General features: G+C 47.3%; 1 protein-coding gene across 1 annotated transcript in view; it reads left to right on the top strand.

Annotated features, from left to right (window-relative positions):
* The window catches only part of FGL1 (fibrinogen like 1), a 31,800-nt gene extending 15,237 nt beyond the window's left edge, over window positions 1–16,563 (top strand). The window contains exons 3-8 of the mRNA XM_035112835.2: window positions 2,637–2,817; window positions 4,830–4,989; window positions 6,873–6,970; window positions 7,733–7,821; window positions 8,137–8,324; window positions 16,091–16,563. Of these exons, the coding sequence (XP_034968726.2) occupies window positions 2,637–2,817; window positions 4,830–4,989; window positions 6,873–6,970; window positions 7,733–7,821; window positions 8,137–8,324; window positions 16,091–16,250 (876 nt within the window). The 3' untranslated portion in view covers window positions 16,251–16,563. The remainder of the gene's footprint in view (window positions 1–2,636; window positions 2,818–4,829; window positions 4,990–6,872; window positions 6,971–7,732; window positions 7,822–8,136; window positions 8,325–16,090) is intronic.
* Window positions 16,564–25,594: the final 9,031 nt, after the last annotated feature.

Genomic DNA, 25,594 nt, shown 5'->3' with positions numbered 1-25,594 from the left:
TTGGCTAAGAGGTAGAGGATTTTAAACAGCGAGATCCCTTTTAATCTGTTGGTCTGAGATAAGTTAGGAGCACAATTGCCTGTTTTGATTGAAACACCCAGTTCCGTCTGAAGTTACACTGAATCAGTTAACTACTCAACAAACCAGCTAAAATGTAGATAATTAATCTGGTAAAAATCCTTTAGTCAGTTGACAGCGCTGGTGGATAATATAGCAGCTGTGAATCTAGGAATGGTGCAACACCTGAGCCTGCAAGGAGGGGCTCCACTCTTTACACTGAAACAACATCACAACCAACAGGCAGGCAAGTTCCCTTCTGGATGAATTGTTGGAGCATTACCGAAGCTGCTTTGGACTGGCACTGAGCCCGTCCCTCTGGAAGAGTTTCCTGACAAGCTGCCTAATCCCGCCACATGTTTTCCAGGCTGTTCTCCACTGCCATATATTGGTTTGCACTCAAGGGTAGGAATTAAATGAAAAACAAACATCTGAGACGCAACACAAATATTTAAAAGGGAAGGCATGCAATCAAGATCGCTCCAGCATCAACATGCCTCGAGCAACAAACGCTTATTTAAAGCAACCTAGGAATGAATACTGAAGGCGAGAGGGATCTAGTCTATAAATAATATTCTGTTTTGAATTTTTCCTCCATGTAGAAGTTTCAGAATCATTGCTGCCCCTTTCTCCTCCTCCTCCTCCCTTCCAATCTAGTTCATTTCCTGTTATTAGGCAACGAAACTGAATTGCATCTTTTGTAGCGAAAAAATGGGGGGAGGGGACTCCAACGAAGTCTGGTCCTGTGCAGAAGTCTTCTGTTTCACCGCAAGCAACACTATGTAATTATGACCCAGATTGTGTATGTATTTCCTGACTGTGGTAACAAATTCCTACTTTTAAGTCAAGCCAAAATGTAATAAAATTGGAGGGGGGGATCTCGTCTGTTTTAACCAAGAAAGTCCGCTGCAGAATTGCAGTGATATAATACGTAGTGTTGTCCCATCAAGGAAAAGAGAACACTAAACAGAACGACATGTTGATAGATTGGCACATTGATAGATAGACAGTATTTTTTTTTAGAACCAAATGGATAATTTCAAACCAGGGAAAAGGGCAAAAACAGCAGCACAGAATGAGCATGGATATTAAAGTATGGTTACCAGATTTTTTTCAATGAATCCGGGGACACTTTTTTTTTTTTTTAAAGCTGAGTAGCAACAAGGAGTCAGTAGTGGGGATGGTGAGGCAAAAGACCCTGAGCCCGAGCACACATGCATATTGTATAAAGGTGCAAAGCCCTTCTTTCGCACCCTGTGAAACATAAATGCACAGAGTTTTTTTAAAAAACTGGGCAACGGCCGCCCGCCTGCAACTCCCGAGCCTCCCCCAATCAGTCAAAACAAAGGGGGAAGGGGCCAGGAGATCTGTACCACTGGATGTCCCCGGTTCCCCTTTGGCAGTGTTGGCGGCAGTGGCAGTCAGCAGCCCGGAGCCAGCCTGGTACGCAGTTGGCTCTGGCTGGCTTCATGAGCTGCTCGCTGCCCTGGCACCTGCCATTTTTCCTCAGCGGAAGTCCCCATATGATGTGTGCACATCATATGGGGACTTCCGGCGAGGAAAAATGGCGGGTGCCACGGCAGCGAGCAGCTCCTGAAGCCGCTGCCACATTTCCCAGGGACAGATTTGCAAATCTGGGGACTGTCCCCGAGTACCGGGGACATCTGGTAACCCTATATTAAAGACAATGTGTGTGTCACTTGTTGCTATCTTCATATGGATCAGAGAATGATGCAAGTTTTTCTGCAATGTTTATGTAAATTCACCAGTTATTAATACTTGCTGGATCAATGGATGCATGTAGCTCCTACAAAGTACAAGCTTCAATTGAATTCCCTTCTGTGGGGCACTCATGTGTCTTAGACACACAGAGTTTTCTTTGTCTGAACTCCAAATTCCTTGCTCAAACAGGGTTACCTTTCTGAGCACAAAAAGAGTCTGTTGCACAAAGCTTTCCTGATGAAGTGCTATCACCAATTAAATGTCAAATGATTAATCATAACTTTAGCTATGAAACCTTGCACTACTAATTAAAGAGCATATTGCATTCCTTATTTTCAAATAGGCTCATGGACCTGAATGTGATAGGCGGTGATCGGTGGGAAACCTGCACTGGGCGCCGGGCACAATGAGTTTGTGCATCTGGTGGTTAACCAGAAAGTTGGTCGTTCGAGTCCACCCAGGGACAGCTGTGGGCAGGATTCCTGCATTGCAGCAGGTTGGGCTAGATGACCCTCAATGTCCCTTCCACCTCTACATTTCAATGATTTCACACTGCCATTCTTTTCACGTGGGCATCAATAACCTAACAGAAAATTCCGGTTGTGCAATTAAAGTTGATTTGGAGCTCTTGGGCAGCAAATGTGCGTCCCCTTTGAAATCAGACTTTTTACAATAATGAAAGCGATTGAAAATGCACTGGCAAGGGTGGGATAAGAGTTGCTCAACACAACATTGTCTAACCTCTCTGGATGCAAATAGGAATGCATGCGCAATAAACCCTGTTTGTCTGGAAGTGACCCAACAGTTCACTAATGCTTATTCATCCTCCTCCTTCCATCAATGAACTGCTCCGGCAGACTTTAGAGAGTTGTTTCCAAGAGCAGCTAAAACTCCAGGCCCAGGTGAGACTTCTGGAACAAAGTGTGAAGCAGCAACAAGCCAAGATTGTGCAGCTCTTAATTGAGAAGGACATGCAGTACAGAGATAAAGGAAGTGAAAACAGTGTTATTGATCTGGGAGAAGAAAGAGAATATAAAGGTTTGACCTAAATCTCCGTCCCTTTCTCTCTGCTTTTCAAATAGACTCCACTCAGTCATTGTGCCAAACTATGGCATGCAGCTACCATAGCCTGAACTTCCAAAAGTTAAACCGGCAAATCCCTTTTTTTGAGCAGCTTGCTTCCTTTAATTTCCCCATCTGCTCAGCAGCCTATTCAATAAATGCAGCAGCCTTTACCAATGGAGGGTGGCTCCAGACTGTCAGTATTTAAAGGGAGAGAATCAAGCGCACACCAGAATTTTTGTTTGGGGCAATGTGGATTAAAGGGAACTGTCATCCTAGCTAAGCAAATCCACTTTTTTTTTTAAAAAAAAGAACCCGATTTTAAGCATTTAGGAAAGTTGATGGGGAAATGTGTGGGAAACTGTGGGGGTGAACTTGATGGCATGAGTTTCCCGGAAGTAAATGCATTTATTTATTTTAATGTACACAAGACACATGCATATCCAGCTAGTCAAGAAGAGATCTGGAGTGATCTCCGAGACCCATTGAGAAGAGCAGCATGCACTCTGTGCAGTCCTTCAGAAAGAGGGATGGAAAGCAGGACCTGCGTGGCCTGTCAGTGATGCCACAATGCCCTGCTGTCAGGGCTGCTTCAGCTGCAGGTCAGCACAGAGACTTGGAGATGAGCAGTAAAATGGATTCTTTATTCCAGGAAACAGAATGCAAACAGAGGAGCCTGTGGGCAAGACTAGCTCCCAGCAAAGCAGTTGCCAGTACTGATGCTATGCCACTCCCCACTAAGCCTCCTGCCCATATGGCTGTTTTCCTTGCAATCTTAAACTTGGTCTGTGCTTTTTGTTCCTCTACATGCAAAGTCTGGCATGTTCTTGGCGACAAGGCAGGAGGGGAGCTGAATATAGTGGGACTGGCAGGCTCCTATGAATCTGTTGCAGCCTCAGCCCCCACCTCCTTCCCAGCTGCCTGTCCTGCATCTGCAGTGCTTTCTGCCTCTGGTTCCTCTCTCTCACTGAAGCCTGTTCTGCCCAACCATTCTGCCCCCCCCCCGTCCTCTGACCTGTCTTCAGTGTCCCACCAGCATTCCCCTGGATCTGAGCCTTCCTCTTCTGAGGCTTCCCTAGGGGATTCTCTGGCTGCCCCAGCCCCCAGCCCCACCCTTCCTCCTTATCCAGCCAGTCCCCAACATCTGGCAAGTCTTGTACCAAAAACAAAGAGAGGCACAGTGGCCAGCCCTACCCATATTACAAAGGCCATAGCATTGGCAATATGGATGGGGCTTGTATATACACCATTCCTTTAAAGCACATCCCCCCAAAGAATCCTGGCAGCTGCAGTTTACCCCTCGCAGAGCTATAATTCTCAGCAAACGGCAGTGAGAAAGATGCCCTGGTCGGTGGGGTGTTTTAAAGGTATACTGTATATGCAGCTACCGCTATTCCCACACTGAGAAATAAATACTTAATTCTTACAATTGCAAGACCCCAAAAATGGAGGCTAGAAGGTAAACTGGGCTTACAGATATGCATGGTCAATCTGACTTGGGAGGCTGCAAATAAAGAGGGAAAGGTTTTTTGGGTTTGTACAAATAATATGCTTTCAATAAACCTTAATCTTCAATAAAGACCAAGTCAGCAGCAACAGTGGAAAAGGATTTGTGGGCTAAACATATATAATTAGGAATTTGTTAACTCCAATTTCCAACTGTTTCCCTTGTATTTATTTAACCAACAAATGACTTGAAATCTTCCGGGGGTTTAGTCTGAAACAGTTCAACCGAGATACATCATGGAACAAGACCATTCCAAACAGCAAATGTTAGCTTAGCTTTCTAGGCATATCATGTATCTCTGGGTGACACAATCCTGCACCCACTTACTTGGGAGAAAGCCCCGTTGAACTCAATGGGACTAACATCTGAGTAGATGTAGAAGATGTCAGAATCCAAGAGTCTCTTTGCATATATTATAGCAGTAATGAGAACAAGACCAAATTTCATTATTTAGAATGACTGTTGTTTTGGGGCAATGCAGATTGTGCGGAGATCTATAACGCTGGACACAAACAGAGTGGATATCACAAGATGAAACCTCTTGACAGCCCCAGTGGATTCTCTGCCTACTGTGACATGTCAGAAGGAGGAGGATGGACAGTTTTTCAGAGACGGTCAGATGGGAGTCAAAATTTTGATAGGTAAGTGGTGGGCTTAAAATCAGAACTAAGTCATAGGCACACGGGAGGAGAGAAACACTAATGCTAAATCTTCTATCCCTGTACTAACTTCTGAAAGTGAAAGATGCAATGTAATATTCAGTGCTTCTCATTGATGATCCTGGAGAAGCTACGTCCATCTGCTCCACATACACACTCATGACTCTTGCATCATTTTCATGTCTGACTTCAGTTTGCTTTCTTCTAAACCTTTCCTAATCCAAATATAAAAAACTGGGCTGGTGTCACAGGAGCTTTCCAGTCAGTATCTGACAGTTCAAAGTTGGAGTTAACACTTTATTAGCAAAAACACAATATCCACAGACTTGGTTGAGTGTCAGGCCCAACGAGCACAGCAGCACATTCCCGGTAGATCTGGCCCCTTGTATCAGTTGCAGAGACTGAAAGTCCCCACCTCCCCACAGATGACTCACCTAGATAAGTCGCCTCTTCTCCAGGGCTTTTTCCAAGTAGCTGGAGACTTTACCAGTGTGCAGCCAACCTATTATCTGCCCTTTTCATGCCTCTTCTGGTTCTGGAAGGCAAGTGGGTAGGGGACCTTGCCACAGCAGGAAGGGGAGACACCCGTGATTCTTCACCAGCCTGACTCATCTCTGCCTCTTGGCCTCCCTGCTCTCACTCTCTTACTTCAGCTTCTGCCTCTGATTCTGGACTTCTCTCTGCCACATGCTCTCCCAGCTCACTAAGCCCTGCTACCGCTTCAGCTTCCAACACCTCCTCTTCTCCCTATGACCACCCACCGTTGTTCCACCACCACTCCCCAGATTCTGAGCCTTCTTCCCTTTGTGGTTTCCCAGCTAGTTCCACCCACTGTTCCTCTGTGTCCAACTAGTCCATGACAGTTGGCTAAGATAAGCATTCAGTTTACCATCACCAACACCAAAAAATTGTATTTATTTAACAGCTAAGACAGGGTCCTTTTTTCTAATTCTTCTCATGCACCTCAAAGAGTTCTGTGTGTGACTGCTTTAGTTCCCTGGGGACTGTGGCAAGTTTGGCAAAAGCCTGTGCAGGACTTTCTTTCAGACACTGAATGGTAGGAGTCAGATACCAGTGGAGAGTAAGTAGGACCTCATTCAAGTGTCCCTATTTTCCAGGGACGTCCCTGATTTAGAGAATCCGTCCTGATTTCTGATTTGATCCCAGAATGTCCCACTTTTCCTTAGGATGTCCTTATTTTCATTGGAGGAAATGTTGGCAGGTATGGAGTTATCCCAAACCATCTGAAGGGAAGTTTTAAAAATGTTTAATATTCTACATGTGTTGGAAACCGGCGAGAGCGGCTGTGGCCACCCAGTAAGATGTGTGGGGTATAAATAGTAAAAAATTATCATTATGGAATGGGATTTCCCTATTTTCATCGGAGAAATGTTGGAGGTTATGCCTCACTCCCACTGAAGTTGGGGCACATGACCTATTAGGACCCAAGATGCCAAAGGCATTCCTAGCAGGCAAATCTCCATGCATGGCATCTTCACAAAACAGTGGCAGCAGTTTCTCCCCCCCCCCATCAAATAGAAACTAATATTCCTATTTGTGAGGGAGTGAAGCTATTGGAAACAATGGATGGAAACAATGGAGGTTGCTGTGAAATATACCCAGAAGCATGTCCCTAAATATATTGATACAATACTGGGGATTTGCTTTCATTAGAAGACTGTGCAACTCAAAGGGGTGTTTCATTAAAGAGCATCTGAAAATCCTCTTAATAATAATAATAATAATAATAATAATAATACCGGTAATAATAATAATAATAATAATAATAATAATAATAATAATATAGGACCAGTTGATAATTCTCTTTGAGTGACCCAAATCAGAGGTTTACATTTTGCTTTCAGAGACTGGGCTGAGTATGAACAAGGTTTTGGCGATTTTGCTTCACCAGATGGTGAATACTGGCTTGGAAATAAAAATCTCCACTATCTGACCTCTCAGGGTAAGAAGGCCTGCTTAGTAAATGTTTATTAAGGTAAAGAAAACCAATGATGACAGGAACAGTGCTGATTGTGTAACACTAGAAACAAAGGCTGGAATCAACCATTTAATTTCCCCAACGTGGTTATAGCTGATTTGCTTTCTCCCCCCCCTTGTGGGCTTAATTAGGCCTGCCAGGTCTCCCCACTTGAATCCCAGTACTGTTTGGCCTAAACCACCGCCCATCGTGTGGGGCAGGGAGGGATGGGGAAGAATTTGGTTCCATTAGCATTTATTGACAAATTATCAAATTCACACTTTCCGGGAGTGCGTGGTGGGTGGGGAAGAACCAAAACAAAAGCCATCTTTCAAAATTTGCAGTCATCCAAATCTTGAGATGCGGTTCTCCAATGAAACAAAATTGTGTTTGTTAAGAGAAATTCGCACTAAAATGCTGGTGAATTTTATGGAGGATTTAAATAAATAAATTGCAAATTGCTGCAGAAATGTGGACAACTGAATTTAAGATTGGAGAGATGGGAAACTGAGAGAACCAAGATTGACAGCTCCTTCCATCCCTAGGGACAAGCAAACTTAGGTTAAAATTAAGCAGGAAGAATCAGAAGCACATTTTTGGTGCGCTCCTGATTTTTCCTTCTCAGCTGCTGGTCGGATTCAACGCTTCTTGAATCTGACACCTTTTAAGGCACCAAGTGAATTGAATGGAAGCTCTCTCCGCTCCAATGGATAATTTATCCTCAACACTATCGTTGTTGTTTTTCAGGGAATTATACCTTGAAAATTGATCTGTCTGATTTCATGGATGAACGGCGTTTTGCACGGTATGAAAATTTCAGAGTTGGAGACGAACAGGTAATAACATTATCTTCGTTAACTGACACCTTGGCACTTCTAATAGAAATTAGGAATCTAAATGCATCGGGGGGGAATGTTGCATCTTAGACATATGAAGCTCTTTCTAATCTATCTTAACTTTTTCTTCTTCACCTTAAACACCTGCTTGCCTTTTATATTACCCCCACTGCATGTTAAGTGAAACTGCATGAGATATTTCTGCTTGTAAATAAGTCTGATTGGGTTGCGTGTGTGTGTTTCTAACAAAGTTGTTTGGATGCCGAGGTTGCACTTTACTGCTTTAAATGATATTTTCTTCGCTCTCTCAACTAGAGCTCTTACAAGATGAACTGTGGGCAATACTCTGGAACAGCAGGAGATTCCCTCACTGGGGGGTTTCACCCTGAAGTTAAATGGTGGGCAAACCACCAAGGAATGAAATTCAGTACAAAGGACAGAGATAATGACAACTATGAAAAGAACTGCGCTGAAGAAGATAAAGCTGGCTGGTGGTTTAACAGGTTAGGTAACTCTCTCTCTCTCTCCCCCATACTTGCTTGCACTTGAAGTATTTTATTATCATTTCTACTCTACATGCATTTATTTTAGGGATGGGGAATAAATCTGGTTCAGTTCACACACAATGTGAACCTGCCTGATTTGCACTGCCCAAACAATCTGCAAGCCAAAAAAAGCAGCTACTCTTCACAATCCGCACTTCTCCAAGTTTTACTATGTGGTTTTCTAATGAAACAATGTCTCCAAAATTGTAATGTATTTATTTGGGGGCGGGGGGCGGGGGGCGGGGGAGTGTGTTAAAATGCATGTAACGCAAATAAGTGTTATATTAGGGGGAAATACCATAACCGTTCTGTGCTACCTTGCATGAAATACACCTTTTGCTACTCAGGTCTATGGCCACATAACAAAGACTCTGCATCACTGCTTTGTAGTTCCCCAATCTGCCTTCTCCTATTTCTGGGGAAAGCCCATGCAGGTGATGCTATAAAGCAGACATGTCCAAGGTGTCAACTGCGATTGACCAGTCGATCCTGGGATGAATCTGATTGATCGCCATGCCCCCTCCGCTGGAGATGTGCCTGAGGAGCCACAACCTCGTCCTGAACTCCTCTCCCAGGAGGGGCTGTTTTGACGCATGTGTGCCTCCTTGCACCCACCCCACCCCTGCCATGGGGGGGGGAAGCAGCTGGTGTCGGGAGCAGCAGCCAGCGCCTGCCCACCCATCCCTGCTGCCCACCCGGCACCCACCCCTGCTCCCTCAGGAGAAGTAGCCAGCACCCACCAGACCACCCTGCCCCCTCGGGAGAAGCAGCCAGCACCCACCCACCCTGCACCCATCCCTGGGTGGTAGACCATTGCCAGTTTTTATATTGGATCGTAGATCCCAGCCTACTTCAAGTTGGACATACCTGCTATAAAGCAAGAAGTGAGGTATGGGTATACTAGATATCTCATTTGGACTACCGCAGTGTCCTCTTGGAAAAGTCAAATGACGGAAACTTCAGCTGGTTTACAGCACTGCAACCAGGCTGTTGACTGAGGGCAATTATAGGAAGCAAGTGTTTCAGGTTATACCAGCTATGCTGGCTCTGGTCTGAGTCTGGACACAATTCCAAGTCCTGGTCCCAAGCTCAAAATGGCAGCCCCCCCCCCCCCCGCAATTGGATGGGCATTGACATTCAAATGGGGTGTGTGCACCACGACATGTGATTAATTATGTGGGGCGGGGCTTACCTGTCCCCCCCCAATAATTTATTCACGTTGGCACCCTTGATGGTTGCCGTAAAAAAATAATGTGCAGTTTTTAGACAGCGTTTTTTAAGACGGTGTTATTGTGAAACATATTGCAATATTGCTTACTGCAATATTGCTTTACGTTAATTTGTTTCAACACTTGATTTTATCAGTAACACAATGTATATTTTACATAAATCATTTAGAGGTCCTGGTGATTAAGCTGTGTGTATGTTATATTAGAACTCTTGTCCATTTTTATGGAAGGCTGGGTGCAGCTATAAGGGAAAATAATAATAAACTAAAGCTCCCCCTGCTTGTATCCACTGCCGCCACCTGCACCCTAAAAACAAAAACAAACCACCCTAGGGGGAAATTCAGTGTTGCACTAGGACAATTAACTGTTCCACCAGTGCAGTCATTTCTGTTTGCTAGACAGAATGATCACCCCTCTACTGCCCTAGTGCCATTTTTGGGGTTCTCCCAACCCTCCCAAGTGGATTTGGGGAGGGTGCAGGGTTAGTACAGGAGGAGGAGAGGGGGGGAAGTCCTGTTTCATTAGTAAGGCTCAATATGATTTCCGCTAGTGCGACAACTCCGTTAAATCCGGCCCATTGCTTTTTTGGGGAAAAGCTGCTGTGAAAAAGTTGTTGAGGGTGCAAAACAAATTGGAGTACTGCTGGTGCAGGAGGGAGGGACTCAGCCCTCCTTTCCTGCATTCCCTTGCTGCCCTTTAAGTTGCCCAATGCCCAATTTCATGTTAAATGTGCCACAATTCGATTCTGAGACACACAGACCGGTCTGCCACCGTCACGTCTCATCTGGCCCCTTGCCAGATCAGATGTGGCATTTGTTTGGAAATGTAGGGCAGGTTAGTGCTGGAAATGAGTTAATAAATGTTAACAGGGTTATTTTTTAATCCCCTTGTCCAGAGAGATTCTGCACATTTTTAGCAACATCACGGAGACCTGCACAAAATCAGTCAGGCGAGGAAGACTCCTGGATTAGTAGTGGCATACATAAGAAAACTTTAATGGCAGCTGCAGAAAGAAAAGTCATTAGATTTAAAAATAGTAAGCCAATATAGTTATGCAACAACTACAGAATAAATGTGCTTGTTCCTTTGGAAATGAGTTGCCTTTTACCATTTTAAGGTAAAGGTAAAGGGACCCCTGACCATTAGGTCCAGTTGTGACCGACTCTGGGGTTGTGCGCTCATCTCGCATTATTGGCCAAGGGAGCCGGCGTATAGCTTCCAGGTCATGTGGCCAGCATGACAAAGCCGCTTCTGGCGAACCAGAGCAGCACATGGAAACGCCGTTTACCTTCCCGCTGTAGCGGTTCCTATTTATCTACTTGCATTTTGACGTGCTTTCGAACTGCTAGGTTGGCAGGAGCTGGGACCAAGCAATGGGAGCTCACCCTGTTGCGGGGATTCGAACTGCTGACCTTCTGATCAGCAAGCCCTAGGCTCAGTGGTTTAACCACAGCGCCACCTGGGTCCCTTAGAGCAGTCTAAATTCACTTGGCAAGGGTTGTCCATCAAGATTAGCTACAGTGTTTGTCTATGTCACCCTTTATTTGCTCTGCGTTTTTGTGGGGAAATTGCCCAGACCTGTCCCTTACCTAATAACTCACAGGCCATGTCACCAGTGACTGCAAGTGTCATTCAGGCAGTCCTAAGTGGGGCTGATCCAAATCTAAATCTTTTTACTCTTGTCAATGCTAAAATAATAAAAGAGAGGAAATGAACCTGTGTGTAAATCCTGTTCACAGCGAAGTCAAATCTTCCACTGACTTCAGAAGGAAATTTGTCTGCATTTTACTGAGCTTTTTGGAGAGTCACGTTTGTTTCTGGTGAATCACTGCTGAATATACCCAACTGAGTCACATCTTTTGGAGTCACACAGAATAATGACCATAAATAGATTATTCCAGCTCTCGCTGTTTACTTTTTATTGCCAGTTTCAAACTGAATGGAGGCTTGGATCCTGGCCTTTTCTTTCCATGAATGCAAGAAGTTAACATTCATGGAACATGAATTTCCTACCTCCTGCTTCTCTGCAGTCTCTGAAAATCTGCTCCTGGCTTGGGCAGGGCAGTCATTGGAAGTGGTGCTGTGGGGGATTGCAAATGAAGAGAAGAATTGGCAAAAGTCACCCCAAGTGCCAAAACTAATACAATTAAGTATGCAATCAATTCCAATGCATTTCCCTGCAATGAAAATGTCAAAAATGATACAGAAAGTGATGTAACTACATAATATTACAAACCACCCTGTGCTGTTCGGATGAAGGATGGTATATAAATTTAATAAATTGTAAAATAATGTGTGTGTACTAAAAAGAAGAAGCAATTTTCTATTCATATTTGATTGGGTGATTTCTGTTCCTGACTTCCAACGAACATGTAAATTGCGGCACATTCTGCTCCGGTTTCCAACGTTCCTTGTAGCAGCACAGGAAGGCCCTGCTCTTTCTGAATTGGAAGACACTAACATTTAAACAACGCACAGGATAAAGACAGGATATAATATAAAGAACACTTGCTGTTTCCTCATCTCTTGGCAAAGCACTGGCACGGCTACAGCAAGGGCACCTGCTCTGCCGATCTCAAAGGCAAGGGGAAGCTTTGCAGCCTTGTCTGGCGCAGAGCCGCACGTTCACTCCATCTCAGGATAGAGGCTCATAGGATCAGGCTCGCCTGCAAAACGCTCTAAATAATCAGTCCAATTCAGAGTTAATGTGATGGTGTCAACTGCTAGGGCAGAGGAATAATGGTGAGCACCTAGGGGAGAGGGGAACTATCTGTCCTGCTTGAGGCACCCAGGCACCCAGTAAAAATTTATGCAGTGTTAGATTTGTCAGCGACTGAGCCTAATGTATGCAGGTACTTGGTGGCCTGTAAATCCAAGAGGTTTTCTACTGCAGTTGAAGGGAGTTGGTGCCTCTTTAATAACTGATGGTATCGGTGTGCGATGGTGACTTTGTTGTGCAGTGGATGTACTCCGAAAAAGACAGTGCCAATGTCCATTCCAACGCCGCCTGCCCGCTGTTTTTCAAAGCTGTGTTCTTTTGTGCTGAACAATGGAGCATTCAATAGAGCAGGATGCCTGCAAGAACAGAAGTGGCAACCAGCAGGGAGAGGACAGCACTGACATTATAGCACTGATAGGATACCCTGGTCACGTAAGAACAACAAAAGGTGACGCAGCTCTCTGGGCTGGTTTGCAGAAAGTGGCCCACCCGGGCGGGGAAAATACTCATTTACTTGAGTATTTACTTGTGGTTTGGAGAACAGAAATATCATAAGTTGGAGGTGGAGGGTTGAGTGGAGGTTGTTTTTTTTTGTACCTTTAGCAATATATTTTGAGTCAATGCAAATATTAACCATCTCCTGATTCTTAGGAGAGTTATTTGGAAAATTCACCAGACGTAGTCAGCTCTTCACCTCTTCATGATGATAATGGTGGCAATGAGCAGCTTCGCCCTCCTCTGCTTGAAGGTGGGCACCGCTAGCACCCTTCATTGGCAGATGGCAGTCCCGTCAGCAGGCAGAGTATGTCACCTACAGGCCTCACCCGCTCACACTTTCTTCTGCCAGGACTTCAGCACCACCTCTCTGGATTGCCAAGGGGAAGTAGGCGGGGGCACGTTGGCAGAACAGGAAGCGGGCAGCGGAAGAAGCGCCATGCGTTTTTTATGTAGGCTTACACAAAATGCAAATGCTCGTTCTTCACCCAATAGGTGCAAACGTTTGCTGAGGGCCCAGGAAATTTCTGGCTCCCCTCCTTTGGCTCCCTTTGCAACATTGAACAGGGATACAATGTACTTCCTGCACCTTCCTCTCCTGGGCCCTGTGAGACTGCCATGACTGTGCCTGAAGCCATAGAGACATGGAGCCTAATATTCAGTCTTCTCCAAGCATGCCTGAAGCTGGACCCCCTCTCCCACCTCCTGAGAACGTTGGCCCAAAAAAAAAACTTTCCACTTGGTGATAATTGTTCAACACTTCCAAGTCAAGGGACGTCCTTTTAACAAGGGGGCACAGTATTTGTCTACGTGTACTGACTGTTAGGGGCTCTCTGGCAGTGGGGTGCAGTGCAATTGGGTGCTGGTGCTGCACGCGTGAGCATTGTACCTCCCTAAGTTGGGCAGAGGTTCCCTGGGCTTTGGGAAGCAGGCGCCAGACTTTAATACTTCAATTTAGCAGGAACATTTAGGGACCTAGTCCCCCTAGTCCACTGACTGCACGCCACTGCTCTCTGCGTTTTCAGGCAGGAGACATTCCCAGCCTTGTTTGGAGATGCTAGGGATTGAACCTGAGACCTTCTGCATGCAAAGCAGGGGTTCTGCCTCCGAGCTGTGGCAAAAGTGCCTTGGCTTGTTGTTTTATTTCTTGATGAATATGTAAGCTTCTTGCCTCAACAGATACTCAAGGCTGAGGGCCATATCCTCAGCATTTCACTATTCCATCACATTCTGAAAAGTAGGCTTAGCCCCTGTTTCAATAGAGTCTCAAAGGGCAGGTCATTATTGTCTGGTAATTTACTCCTGTGTTAAACAGCAAAGCACACTGACACCTTAAGCTAAGGACAAAACTTACTGTCCAAGTGGGTGGCCTGACCTGGTCCTTGCAAAACCCCACCCATCTAATGACAGGATTTTTGCTTGTGGCAGGATCGTGCTGCTCAAAATGAGAAATCCTGTCCTGCTCTGGAGCAGGCTGTCTGATGAGATATTCTGTTCCCTCTCCGAGCCTCTGAGCGGCTGAATACTGTACTACTGACAAAGCATTTACTATTGTTACATTCACATTCGGAAGCTGTAGACTGGCTGACACACGGCAATGTGCCGCAGAAGGCCCTGTTCTGACCTCCAGCTGGACATTTGGGGGGTGGGGAGATGGACCAGAGCTGTTTTATTTCTTACGAAGACAAATAAAGCCCTGTAGCATCATGGAGAGTTTTGAAGACAGTTTGCAGAGAGGGCTTCCGCGGGTTAGGGCTGGAGAGGGAGGATTTCTGCATAGCCAATTAAAAGGTAGCTCGGAGAACCTAAGCTGTTGGCCGATGGCCAGTCTGCCTATATTTAACTTGCACTGAGATTTCCTAGCAAATAGACATCAGTTGCCCAATAGCCAGGCTGTGGGTAATTACTTTTGTTCTATCATGTAAACCCCAAGTGCTGGCAGGAAATGCATTCACAAAGTTACTCCAAAGCCACTAATGAAGGGAAGGCGCATAACTGCACCTCTTTCATGTGATTGTTCCCATGTGCAATCATCACAGGTTCGGAAGCATACTCAGATGATGCCGATTAGCAGGCAAAGTGGCAGGAACAAGGAACAAAAAAGCCTTTTGTTTAAGGCTGCTGTTCTCAAACCCTATCTCATAAAACTTTAGAGTAGCAAACAAGAGCAGGTGATAGAGATCATATATCCTTCATGATGGACAATTACTACATTTTTGTAAGATACACACACCTAGTAACTGATCCCATGCCATGTGACATTGACAAGGCAACACCATCCAGATTGGAACTGTGGGAATTTTATTGCAGCCAGGTAGAAGGACTACAGCAGCATACAAGCAGAAAGGAAGGAAGGAAAGGCACCAATGCAATAAGGACAGATAGAAGAGATTTCAGTACACACTGAAAATAATTTTTTGGTCCAGTGCATTTCAAGTCTTGCAACTCCTCTTCAAGGGCAACTGATTTAATCCTTTCAAAGGATAATTAAATAGTGTTGGATACTATCTCAGAGTGACAGTTATCCTTCAGATGAATTAAAAACCAGTTGCCCTTGAGTCTACAATTTATTTGTCTAATAAATCATTTTCATTGCACCTTTGAGGTCTCCTTCTGATTCTTTTTTCAGTAATGCACACCCACACCCCATACTGAATTGCTGTCTGATGTGTACTTATCTCATGGAGACATTGGGATACCACTATATATAATTATAGTATTTTACTATGGTGGTTAATCCGGACCTTACTACTGCAGGATATTTAGGATGATATTGGAGAGGGGGACTGAAGGAACTAACAGAGCAGTAAGTCATGGCTTAGGGTGACAATAATATTGCCAGGTTAAATCACAGTGCACGTGAAGTACGGTAATGAACAGTTGCAGCTTCAAAACATTCCATACAGTGGCTGTAACAGTGAGAAGTGGTAATCTGTGGCCTCTGCCCTTAGGGTAAGCAATGTGTTAAGCACAGTATTACACGTACACATAGGCTGGGTATACATTACCATTTATTCTGGCTCCAGGGTGCTCCCACCCCTGCTGTCCAAAGCCATGTATGCAAGATGTTAGCTGCAATCGAAAGAAATACTGCGTCTTGATGCATTTTCCCTCAAACCAGCTTCTATCTGATTTGAAACGTAAGCCACATTCGCTTTGCATGTTGCATGTACATTTGAGACAGTTGTTGTGCATGCGTTTGCTATGTGAAAGCACCACAGGGCATAGATGGTTCTGTGTGCATCTAAAGGATATCTTTTATTTCTCTTTTTTTCTGCCAGATGTCACTCTGCCAACCTGAACGGCCTGTACTACAATGGACCATACTCGGCAGCTACAGACAATGGAATTGTGTGGTACACGTGGCACGGTTGGTGGTATTCTTTGAAATCGGTTGTCATGAAAGTCCGGCCGTCAGATTTTAGCCCTAATGAGGTTTAAGTTTAATGATGTCGGCACTCATCCTTTTTGTGCGAGCTGGTCTGGATCGTATGGGGACTTTGGCTTTGTTCATCCATCTCTGTGCAAATCGTAGAAGACTCTACCATGGACAGTAGCTGAATTTCCAGCTTAGAGCAAAGTGTTTCTAGCCCTTTGTCAAGGCAAATAGGCTTCACAAGGCAAATCATAACCCTGCCCAGCATTTACAGTGTGGCTATATGAACTACTGTATTTAAATACCACTGGGCTTCATGATGAAGGCCACAATTATGTATTTTATTCCAACAGATAAACTGGACAGTTTACACGGTAACTTCATTGTCTGTTTTGTTTTTTGTCTGTATGGCATCATACAACTCTCTGTTGATTTTGTTCAACAGGCTAACATACTATCCCAAGTGACAATGCTGCCTTAATTCATCTAATATATGATATACCTATTCAAAAACCACATCTTTCAAATGCTTTAAACTAGTGACCTATATATTGCAGCTTCATCGCGCAGTGTCTGCAGTTTCTGTAACCCTATATTCAGCTTGTCATGTTACATTTATGTATGGTTTAAGACTGGGGGAGGTGAATTTCATAAGGGACACAGGCTGCATAGATACTGTCACAGTGGCCGGAGTGGACTACTTCAGAGTAACGACGCTACGCAGCTCTGCATTTTATTCTTTTATTGGTGCTGCGTATTTACAGTGCTCAAGTCATTGCTATTTACACGGAGCGATGTTGTCAGTCGGTTTCAGAACCTCCTAATGGCTTTTGGCGCGTCTTTCTCCAACATAAAAAAACTCGGTGCTCTCCGAGCCCGTTGGTGTGAACACCTCCCCCCAGTCCTGGGAGCCCCCCCCCTTCCGCCTGGGAGGACGGGAATCCCAAAAAGTCCGTGGCGTCAGAGCTGGTGGGGGTAAAAATGTTTTGCCAATCTGCTCCTTCCTCTGACTGGGTGGATCTTGGCGACACCCATACCTCATCCTCTGGTTCCTCAAACTCCGCTTCCCAGCGCCATGGTGAGCTGTTCTCCCGTGCCTCCTCCTCCTCCCCCTCCCTTTCCATGTGCCAGGGCTTGGGTCTGTGGGGAAAGAGGGCGTGAAATTCTTCCACCAAGAATTCCTCCTGTATCTGAGTGGCGGGGACCCATTCATTGTGGGACGGTGGAGCATCCTCCCATGCCATGAGGTACTCCAGGCCCCCCACCCCCCACCTTGAATCCAGGATGGCCGTGGCCTCATTGAGTTGCTCCCTGCCTTCCCTCTCCCCCCCTCCCTCGGGGGTTTGTTCGCTGTCTCGGAGCCTGCTGCGTTCCCTGTACGGCGACAGCAGCGATCTATGAAACACTGGATGCACCCTCATGTCCTCTGGCAGTGCCAGCCTGTATGCCACCGGGTTGACCTGTTGCGTGACCGTGAAGGGGCCCAGCCATTTGGGTGCCAGCTTTTTGCACCTCCCTCTGGTGGGAAGGCCCTCCGAGGACAACCACACCTTGTCCCCCACCCTGATGACCTCCCCTTGTCGCCTGTGGCGATCTGCCCCCTTTTTGTACGCTTCCTTGGCCCTCTCCAAGTGTTCTCTGAGCTGCTGGTGCACCGTCTCCAGTTCCTCTGCCCAATCCTCAGCCTGTGGGCCCTCCTCCTCCTCCTCCCCCTCCCTCTCCGGGAAAGATCTGAGGTCGCGCCCGTAATTGGCCTTAAAGGGCGACACCCCTGTGGAGACGTGCACTGCATTGTTGTAGGCAAATTCTGCTAGCGGCAGGCGATCCACCCAGTCCGTTTGCCGCTGGCTGACGTAGCATCTCAGGTACTGCTGCAGAATGGCGTTGACCCTCTCCGCTTGTCCGTTGGTCTGCGGGTGTCTAGCCGTCGACAAGCTGACCTCCACCTGCAGGAGGTTCATGAGCCGCCGCCAGAACCTGGAAACAAATTGGCGGCCACGATCCGAAATAACCCTTAAAGGTAATCCATGCAGTCTGAAAACGTGATCAACAAACAGTTTGGCTGTCTCTTCTGCCGAGACTGCCCTGGCACACGGTATAAAGTGACACATTTTGGACATGAGGTCCACCACCACCAACACTGCAGTCTTACCCCTGGACGAAGGCAGATCTGTGATGAAGTCCATGGACACCACTTCCCACGGCCTGTGTGGCGTGGCTAAGGGCTCCAGCAACCCTGGTGGCGCTGCTCTGACCACCTTCGCCCGCTGGCAGGTGTTACAGCCCCTTACATAGTCTCGAACATCTTCCCTCACCCCTGGCCACCAGAAGTGTCTCATGACTAGGTGAGTGGTCTTGTCCCTTCCAAAATGCCCCGCTGTTGGGTTGTCGTGCATCTGCTTGAGGACCGTACGTCGAAGCTGGGTGGTGGGTAGGTACAGCGCACCCTTGTAGAAAAGCAGCCCTCTGCGTTCTGCAAAGTCTTTTGCCTGCTCCCTTCCCCCTCTCAGTTCTCTGAAGATGCGGTTGGCAAATTCATCCGCTGCCGTCAGTGCTGTGAGTTCTGCCTCGCTCACCACTGCTGCTCCGCAGGACCATGCCGACGGGGGGAAAATGTGCCTCGGGGCTGGTGGCGCCTCCTCCTCCATGTACTCTGGCTTGCGGGAGAGGGCATCCGCCCTGACATTCTGCTCTCCCGGGATGTAGTGTATGGAGAAGTTGAAGTTCGAGAAGAACTCTGCCCACCGTATCTGCCGCTGGTTGAGCACCCTGGCAGTTCTCCAGAACTCCAGGTTCTTGTGGTCTGTGCACACCTGGATGGGGTGCTTGGCGCCCACCAGGAAGTGCCTCCAGTGCTGGAACGCCGCGTGGATCGCAAGGAGTTCCCGATCGAAAACTGTGTAGTTTCGCTCGGGCTGGGTCAACTTCCTGGAGAAGAAGGCACAGGGTCTCCACTCTCTGTTGGCGTCCAGTTGCAACAAAATGGCGCCCACAGCCTTATCAGAAGCATCTGTCTCAATGCGTAGGGGCGCGTCCTGAACCACGTGGAACAGGTTCTGGTCTGAGGCGAACACCCTCTTGAGGCTTTCGAACGCTGCTTGCGCCTCTGGTGTCCACCTGAACTTCTGCTTGCCTCTCAGGCAGTCAGTGATGGGAGCCGTAACTCGAGAGAAGTTCTTGATGAACTTCCTGTAGAAGTTGGCAAAGCCTAGTAGGCGTTGGGCATCTTTGCGCGTCCTGGGGCTGTGCCAGTCCAGGATGGTCTGCACCTTGTCCTTGTCCATCGCTAGCCCCTTGTCTGACAGCTTGTAGCCCAGGAAGTCCACCTCCTTGGTGTGAAACTTGCACTTCTCCAGCTTCACATACAGGTGGTTCTCCTTCAGGCGCTGTAACACCTCCCTGACGTCCTTCACGTGCTGCACTGGGTCGTTGGAGTAAATAAGGATGTCATCCAGAAAGACCAAGCATTTCCTGAAGAGTAGGGACCCCAGGACGTGGTGCATGAAGGCCTGGAAGCATGCTGAGCCCCCTTGCAACCCGAAGGGCATCACCAGATATTCAAAAGAGCCCAGAGGCGTGAACATCGTGGTTTTCCACTCATCGCCCTCCCGGATCCTGATCAAGTTGTACGCCCCCCTCAGGTCTAGCTTGGTGAAAATCTTGCCCCTGCGTGCCGCTGTCAGGAGATCATCCACTCTGGGCATGGGGAAAGCCACTGGCTCTGTCACCGAATTCAGCCGTCTAAAATCCACCACAAGACGGCGCTGTTGCGTGTCTTTCTTGTCCACCCAGAAGACCGGGCTGCCCCCTGCTGCCTTGCTTTCTCTGATGAACCCCCGCTTGAGGTTCTTGTCGATGAAAGCGCGCAGATCCTCCAGTTCCTGGTCTGACATGGCGTACAGCTTGGCTGGGGGTATAGTTGCCCCTGGCACCAGGTTGATCTGGCAGTCAAAAGGCCGGTGTGGGGGCAGGTGGTCGGACTCCGCTTCGCTGAAGACCTCCTGCAGGTCCCAGTATGGTTTGGGTATCGCCTCACCCCCTTTGACGTGCATGGTGGCCACCGTGGCTATCGGAGGCCCCTCCCCTGGTTGGTGCTGCATGCAATGTTCCAGGCAAAAGTCCGATCCAAAAGTGATGCATCTCTGATGCCAACTTATGGAGGGGTCGTGGCGCGCCAGCCAGCTCATGCCCAAAACGATTGGGGGGTCTGAGATGGTGGTGACGTTGAATGCCAGTGTTTCTGAGTGCCTTCCAACCGTCATTCTCATGGGGGGGGTTTGATGAGTGATGGCCCCTCCCAGCAGCTCTCTGCCGTCAATGGTTGCCACGTGCAGAGGAAAATCCAGCTGCAGAAGCTGGATCTGGTGCTCTTCTGCAAAGTTCCTCGAGAAGAAGTTCGCTGACGCCCCACTGTCAATTAAGGCGAGGACTGTCAGGGGATAGCCATTTGGGAGCGTGAGCGTCACTTCTAGAACCACTCCTGCTCTGGGAGGGGTGGGCTGGCTCTGCTCCTCTCTGTGCGGGTGGGTGGGCTGGGGCTGTTGTCTGCTGACTGTGCCTGGCTGCCGCCCCTTGTCTCCTGCAGCCAGGCTTTCCCGTTTCCCTGCTGTGGTGCTGCGTCAGTGGGGGAGGGCACAACCGTTCCCGCCTTTCCTTGCCACTCCCTGCGATGTGGGCAGTCTCTGACGAGATGCTGGGGGGAGTTGCAGAGAAAGCAATTCCCACCCCTTCCCTCCTTGCGCCTTGGCGCCGCTGGGGTTTGAAAAGCCCGCGCGCGCGCGCTATCAATCTGCATGGGTTCCTGGTCCTGACTGGCCCCAGGCGTGGCTTGAAAGGGTTGTTGAGGGAGTGGCTTCTCCTGCGACCGTGGGAACCAAGCCCGCTTTGCGCGCGTTGCTTGCTTGTCGCTCCACCTGGATTCCTGCCTCACCCCCACCGCCAGAGCCGCTTTGCTCAGTTGATCCATATTACTGGGCTTTGGACCTCTCGAGAGCTCATCCTTCACCTCCTCATGCAACCCCAAGTAGAACGCCGCTTGCATTGGGGCCGACTCCAGATCCCACCCCAATCTGTGCACCAGCATGGTGAATTTCGCCCAATACGCGCGAACTGTCATATTTCCTTGGCGTAAATTATGAAGTTCCTCCTTAGTCTGGTCCATATGACTATCGGACGAATACATCGTTTTCAAACCTTCTAGAAACAGTTTGACATTCTTCATGCAAGGATTCCTTGTTGCAATTAACGGTCTTAGCCACTCCCTGGCCGCCCCTGTAAGGTGCTCCACAATAAACGCTACTCTGTGCTCATCATCAGGGAACTCATCGTGGTGCAGCTCAAGAGCATACACAATCTCAGTCTCAAAGCCCTGAAACTCCTTAGGGTCTCCGTTGAACTTGCTTACTAGGGTCCCGGCTCTCCTTCCTGGCAGCACTTGGACTTGGGGTGCCCCTCCCGCCTTGTTTTTCTCTGCATCCAGCTTGTTTTGGAGGTCTACCGCCACCGCCCTTAAATGCTGCTCTTTTTCCTGAAGCTCTCTCACCTGTTCCGCAAGTTGTAGCCGATCGTCCTGGACCTTCTTAGTCTCCTCTTTAGCTGCCTTCAATTCTCCCTGCGCCTGCAGCGACAGCTGTTGCAGTTCTAGCTGGGCTTGCTCAGCGATCTGCCGCCACTTCTCCGCCTCTGACACGCTCATCCCGGCAACTCCAAAGTAGCCCAAAAAGGATTAGGAGGTTGCTGTCACAGTGGCCGGAGTGGACTACTTCAGAGTAACGACGCTACGCAGCTCTGCATTTTATTCTTTTATTGGTGCTGCGTATTTACAGTGCTCAAGTCATTGCTATTTACACGGAGCGATGTTGTCAGTCGGTTTCAGAACCTCCTAATGGCTTTTGGCGCGTCTTTCTCCAACACAAAAGCTTTGGCAGACCCATCCTCTTGCCCCTCCTCTTCCTGCGTAATTCTGGAGTTGGGGGGATGGGTCTTCCCCCCTTACTTGCCCCTTCCTGTCCCACCTGGGACCCTGGCTCCTCTACCTTGCCTGAGCCTCGGACACGACTTCCTGCTTCCCCACTGGAATCGGAACTCTCCCTGCTTTCCCCTTTGCTCGGGGACGGGCTTGAACTCAGGAGGGGAGGGACTTCGCGATATCCCCTGTCCCTCACAGATACCATACATTTAAAGCACATCACCTCCCCCCCCCCACAAAAAGAATCCAGTCGGGGGGCGGGAATTGGAAATTATAGGGACAGAGCTACCTAAACTGTATAGAAACTTATTCATGTATGCGACTACAGTGGCAAGAATGTTACTTGCCCCAAAATGGAATGAAGAAGTAGTCCCAGCAAAGGAAGAATGGATACAAAAACTTATGGAATATGCAGAAATGGCAAAACTTATTGGAATAATAAGAAACCAAGATAACAAACTTTTTATAAAAGAATGGAAATGGTTTATTGAATATTTACAGATAAATTGTAAACAGATAAACACATTGGCAGGATTATTGTAATAACCTGCAGCTTCGTAAGAGTATATATTTAAAGAAGTTGATTAAATGAGCAAATTAAGTTAATTTGGATATGCAGAAGATATTAAAAATAAATTTAAGGAACTGCAGAAAGAGGGGGAAGTAAGTCAAGTTTTGAAATGTCAAAATGATTGTAAAATCAGTGAAATGTATAAACCTGAAAAGTATATATAAATAAAAAAGAATTTATACCCCAGAGCTATAATTTCCAACTACATTTCCAGCATTTCTTTGAAGGGTGCTTTAAATGTATGGGGTGTGTGCCAGAACAGAGCAGAATTATTTGCTAGTTCTCATGACAATGACATGGTTGGGGACAAAATTATACTCCCTTCAACCCTTATAGCTGCTCCATTTTTGAGAAACCAAACTGCTGCAAAGATATTGATGGCAAACTTTAGAAAGTGCAGGCCGCTTAGAATGGGATTGTTTATATGGTTCCAATACCAGGATTTCCCAATGGGGATTTCTTTAGTCAGCTGACTGGCGCTGTCAGTGAGCCCCATTTGCAAAGGAACAACTGGGAGCTTACCTTAAACTCCTAATTGTGCCTTTGTAGGCATGACCTTCCCTGTCCAACACCTGGTGTAACATACGACGTCAGGTATGGAGCTGGTGGACGTGGTTTGTGGGAAATGGCTGCCCTCTTAATAGGATAAACCATGGCTGGCCCCTAGCAATTTCAGTCTATTGAGGACAGAGCTGTATCTCCTCCATGGCCTGCACTGCTCACCTCTGAACTAGCCTGGTGCTTCACATGCACCGGATAATGCTATCATGTCATAAGTGTGGAAGTCAGATTCAGCTGCCAACTGAGTTGGAAGGAGGAGAGGCACTGTCTTGTACTTTGTTCATGCCCTCAGGCAGTATAACGTATTGGGCCAGCCCTGGTTTATCCTATTAACACGCTCACTGTTAATTGCTGTCAGATTTACTTTGCACACAGCCGAAGATAGATTTCATTCATTTATCTCTTTGTTTTTAGTGCAGTAAAAGCACTACAGGAAACACGGGGTCTTTTATAGTGCCACATTATAAATGAAATGAGTACAGAGAGGGTATGAATGCAAGCCAACCCCCCCCCCCACTAAACTTTGAATATAATGTCATGTGCTCCTTATCATTTTTTGCTGCATGGCTCACTGTTTGGTTTAAATGGTATCACCTCTCAACACTTCCTATACTTTGTTTACACTGTGATATTGAAAAGCAATCCAGTTCCTGTGGAGCTTTTGCTAAAGGCAGGGATGGGGAACTTCAAGACCTGGGACAAAAATGATCCCTGCACCCCAATAATGGCTGGCTTGCCCAGATGGAGGATTGAGAGGAGTGTAGAAAAAATTTAAATTTGCATTTGCTGCTCTGCATAGTTTCCCTTGTTATGAAAAATGTACCCCAAAATGCGTTGCCTTTTAAGAAGGACAGACGCGGGTCGGAAGCTCCAAAATTTGCACTAAGTTCAGCTCCGCCGGGAAAATGACAGAGACCACACGATGCTGTCAGGAAAAACAAACTGATCCCTTTATTGCAGAATGCAAAGCTACAGCTGTAGGGTCCCTGCCTCTGGAAAGAAGGAAGGAACCCCGGGAAATGGTAAAGTCCCCTTATATACCCTCCTGTCCCTGCATGGAAATCTCTGGACTGGGAGGGAGGGGGAGACAAGGGCGACGGGTGGGGGATCGGATTAGCTGGGTGCGGAGATGACTTTCCTTTCAGATGGAGAGATGTCAATCGCTCTTCTCCTGTCGCTGATGGTGCTCCCTGTTGTTTGGCAGGAAGGGCAATCAGTCGAGATGGGTGCAGAGGTGGGGCAGTTCCTGGCAATTTCCGTGGGGTGGAAGTCCGCCCGGCAGGTGTTTTCCTCCAGGCCATGGAAGGGTGGGCTACGTTGAGGATGGCAATTTATTTGAATAAAGTTGTTCCAGCTAATCCCTCTATTGTCCGTGTGTCCTTGAATGGGTATAGGGTGGTAGTAGGGCAAGGTTCAGGTGGGTTGGGATCATACAGGGTTCCTACAGAAAATATACCTGGAAAACATACCTAATACAGGGATTTCTAATTAAAAGGTAGCAGTCCTGACATATACAGTTCTAAGATATAAAACAGCAATTCTAATACAGAGAGATACTAGCAATTCTAATACAGAGGCAGCGGATAGAGATTTCATGGTAAGAGAACATATAATAGGCTGTATTATTAACTTGAGTAGAAAAGTGTCACTTTGGATTTGGGCGGTTTCCCCCCCTCCTTCTTCTGGAAACATTGTTTTGTTCTGGGCGGAGGGGAGGTGGAGAGGGGAAATGTGTGAGTTTATGCTAACTGTTGTGCATATGCAGATCCTTAAGCCTTCCTTCAGGCAGGGTCGCGTCCTAGCGGGAGGGGTGGGGAGACAGGGAAGATGGCATTGAACAGGATTCTGGGTATTGCAGCTGTCAAATTCTGTCACCCCTCTCTGTTCATTAATAATGGTGTCCTGCAAACCCCCCCCCCAATATGATTTTATAACACCCTCTAGCTTATGGCAGTCCAACACATGGCCTGAGGGCTGCATGCAGCCCTTTAAGCCTTTTTTTTGGAGGCCCTCAGCAACATTACACCCACACCCCTGCAGCCCTTGCACAGCCTTCCCAAATCTGGGTAAGGAGGCTCTGGATCAGGCACCCCCAATCTGCAGCCCTCCAGATGTTTTGGCCTACAACTCCCATGATCCCTAGCTAACAGGATCAGTGGTCAGGGATGATGGGAATTGTAGTCCAAAACATCTGGAGGGCCAAAGATTGGGGGTGCCTGCTCTGGATGTTGGGAAGGCGGCATGAAGGCTCTGGCAGGGTCCTCAAGTCCTCCCTCCTCCTTCCCAAAGTCTAGTTAGCATTTTCCCAG

This window comes from Zootoca vivipara, chromosome 9 (genome assembly GCF_963506605.1).
Source record: "Zootoca vivipara chromosome 9, rZooViv1.1, whole genome shotgun sequence".
In the NCBI taxonomy this organism is placed as follows: Eukaryota; Metazoa; Chordata; class Lepidosauria; order Squamata; family Lacertidae; genus Zootoca; species Zootoca vivipara.
This window is presented reverse-complemented; position numbering and strand designations above follow the sequence as displayed.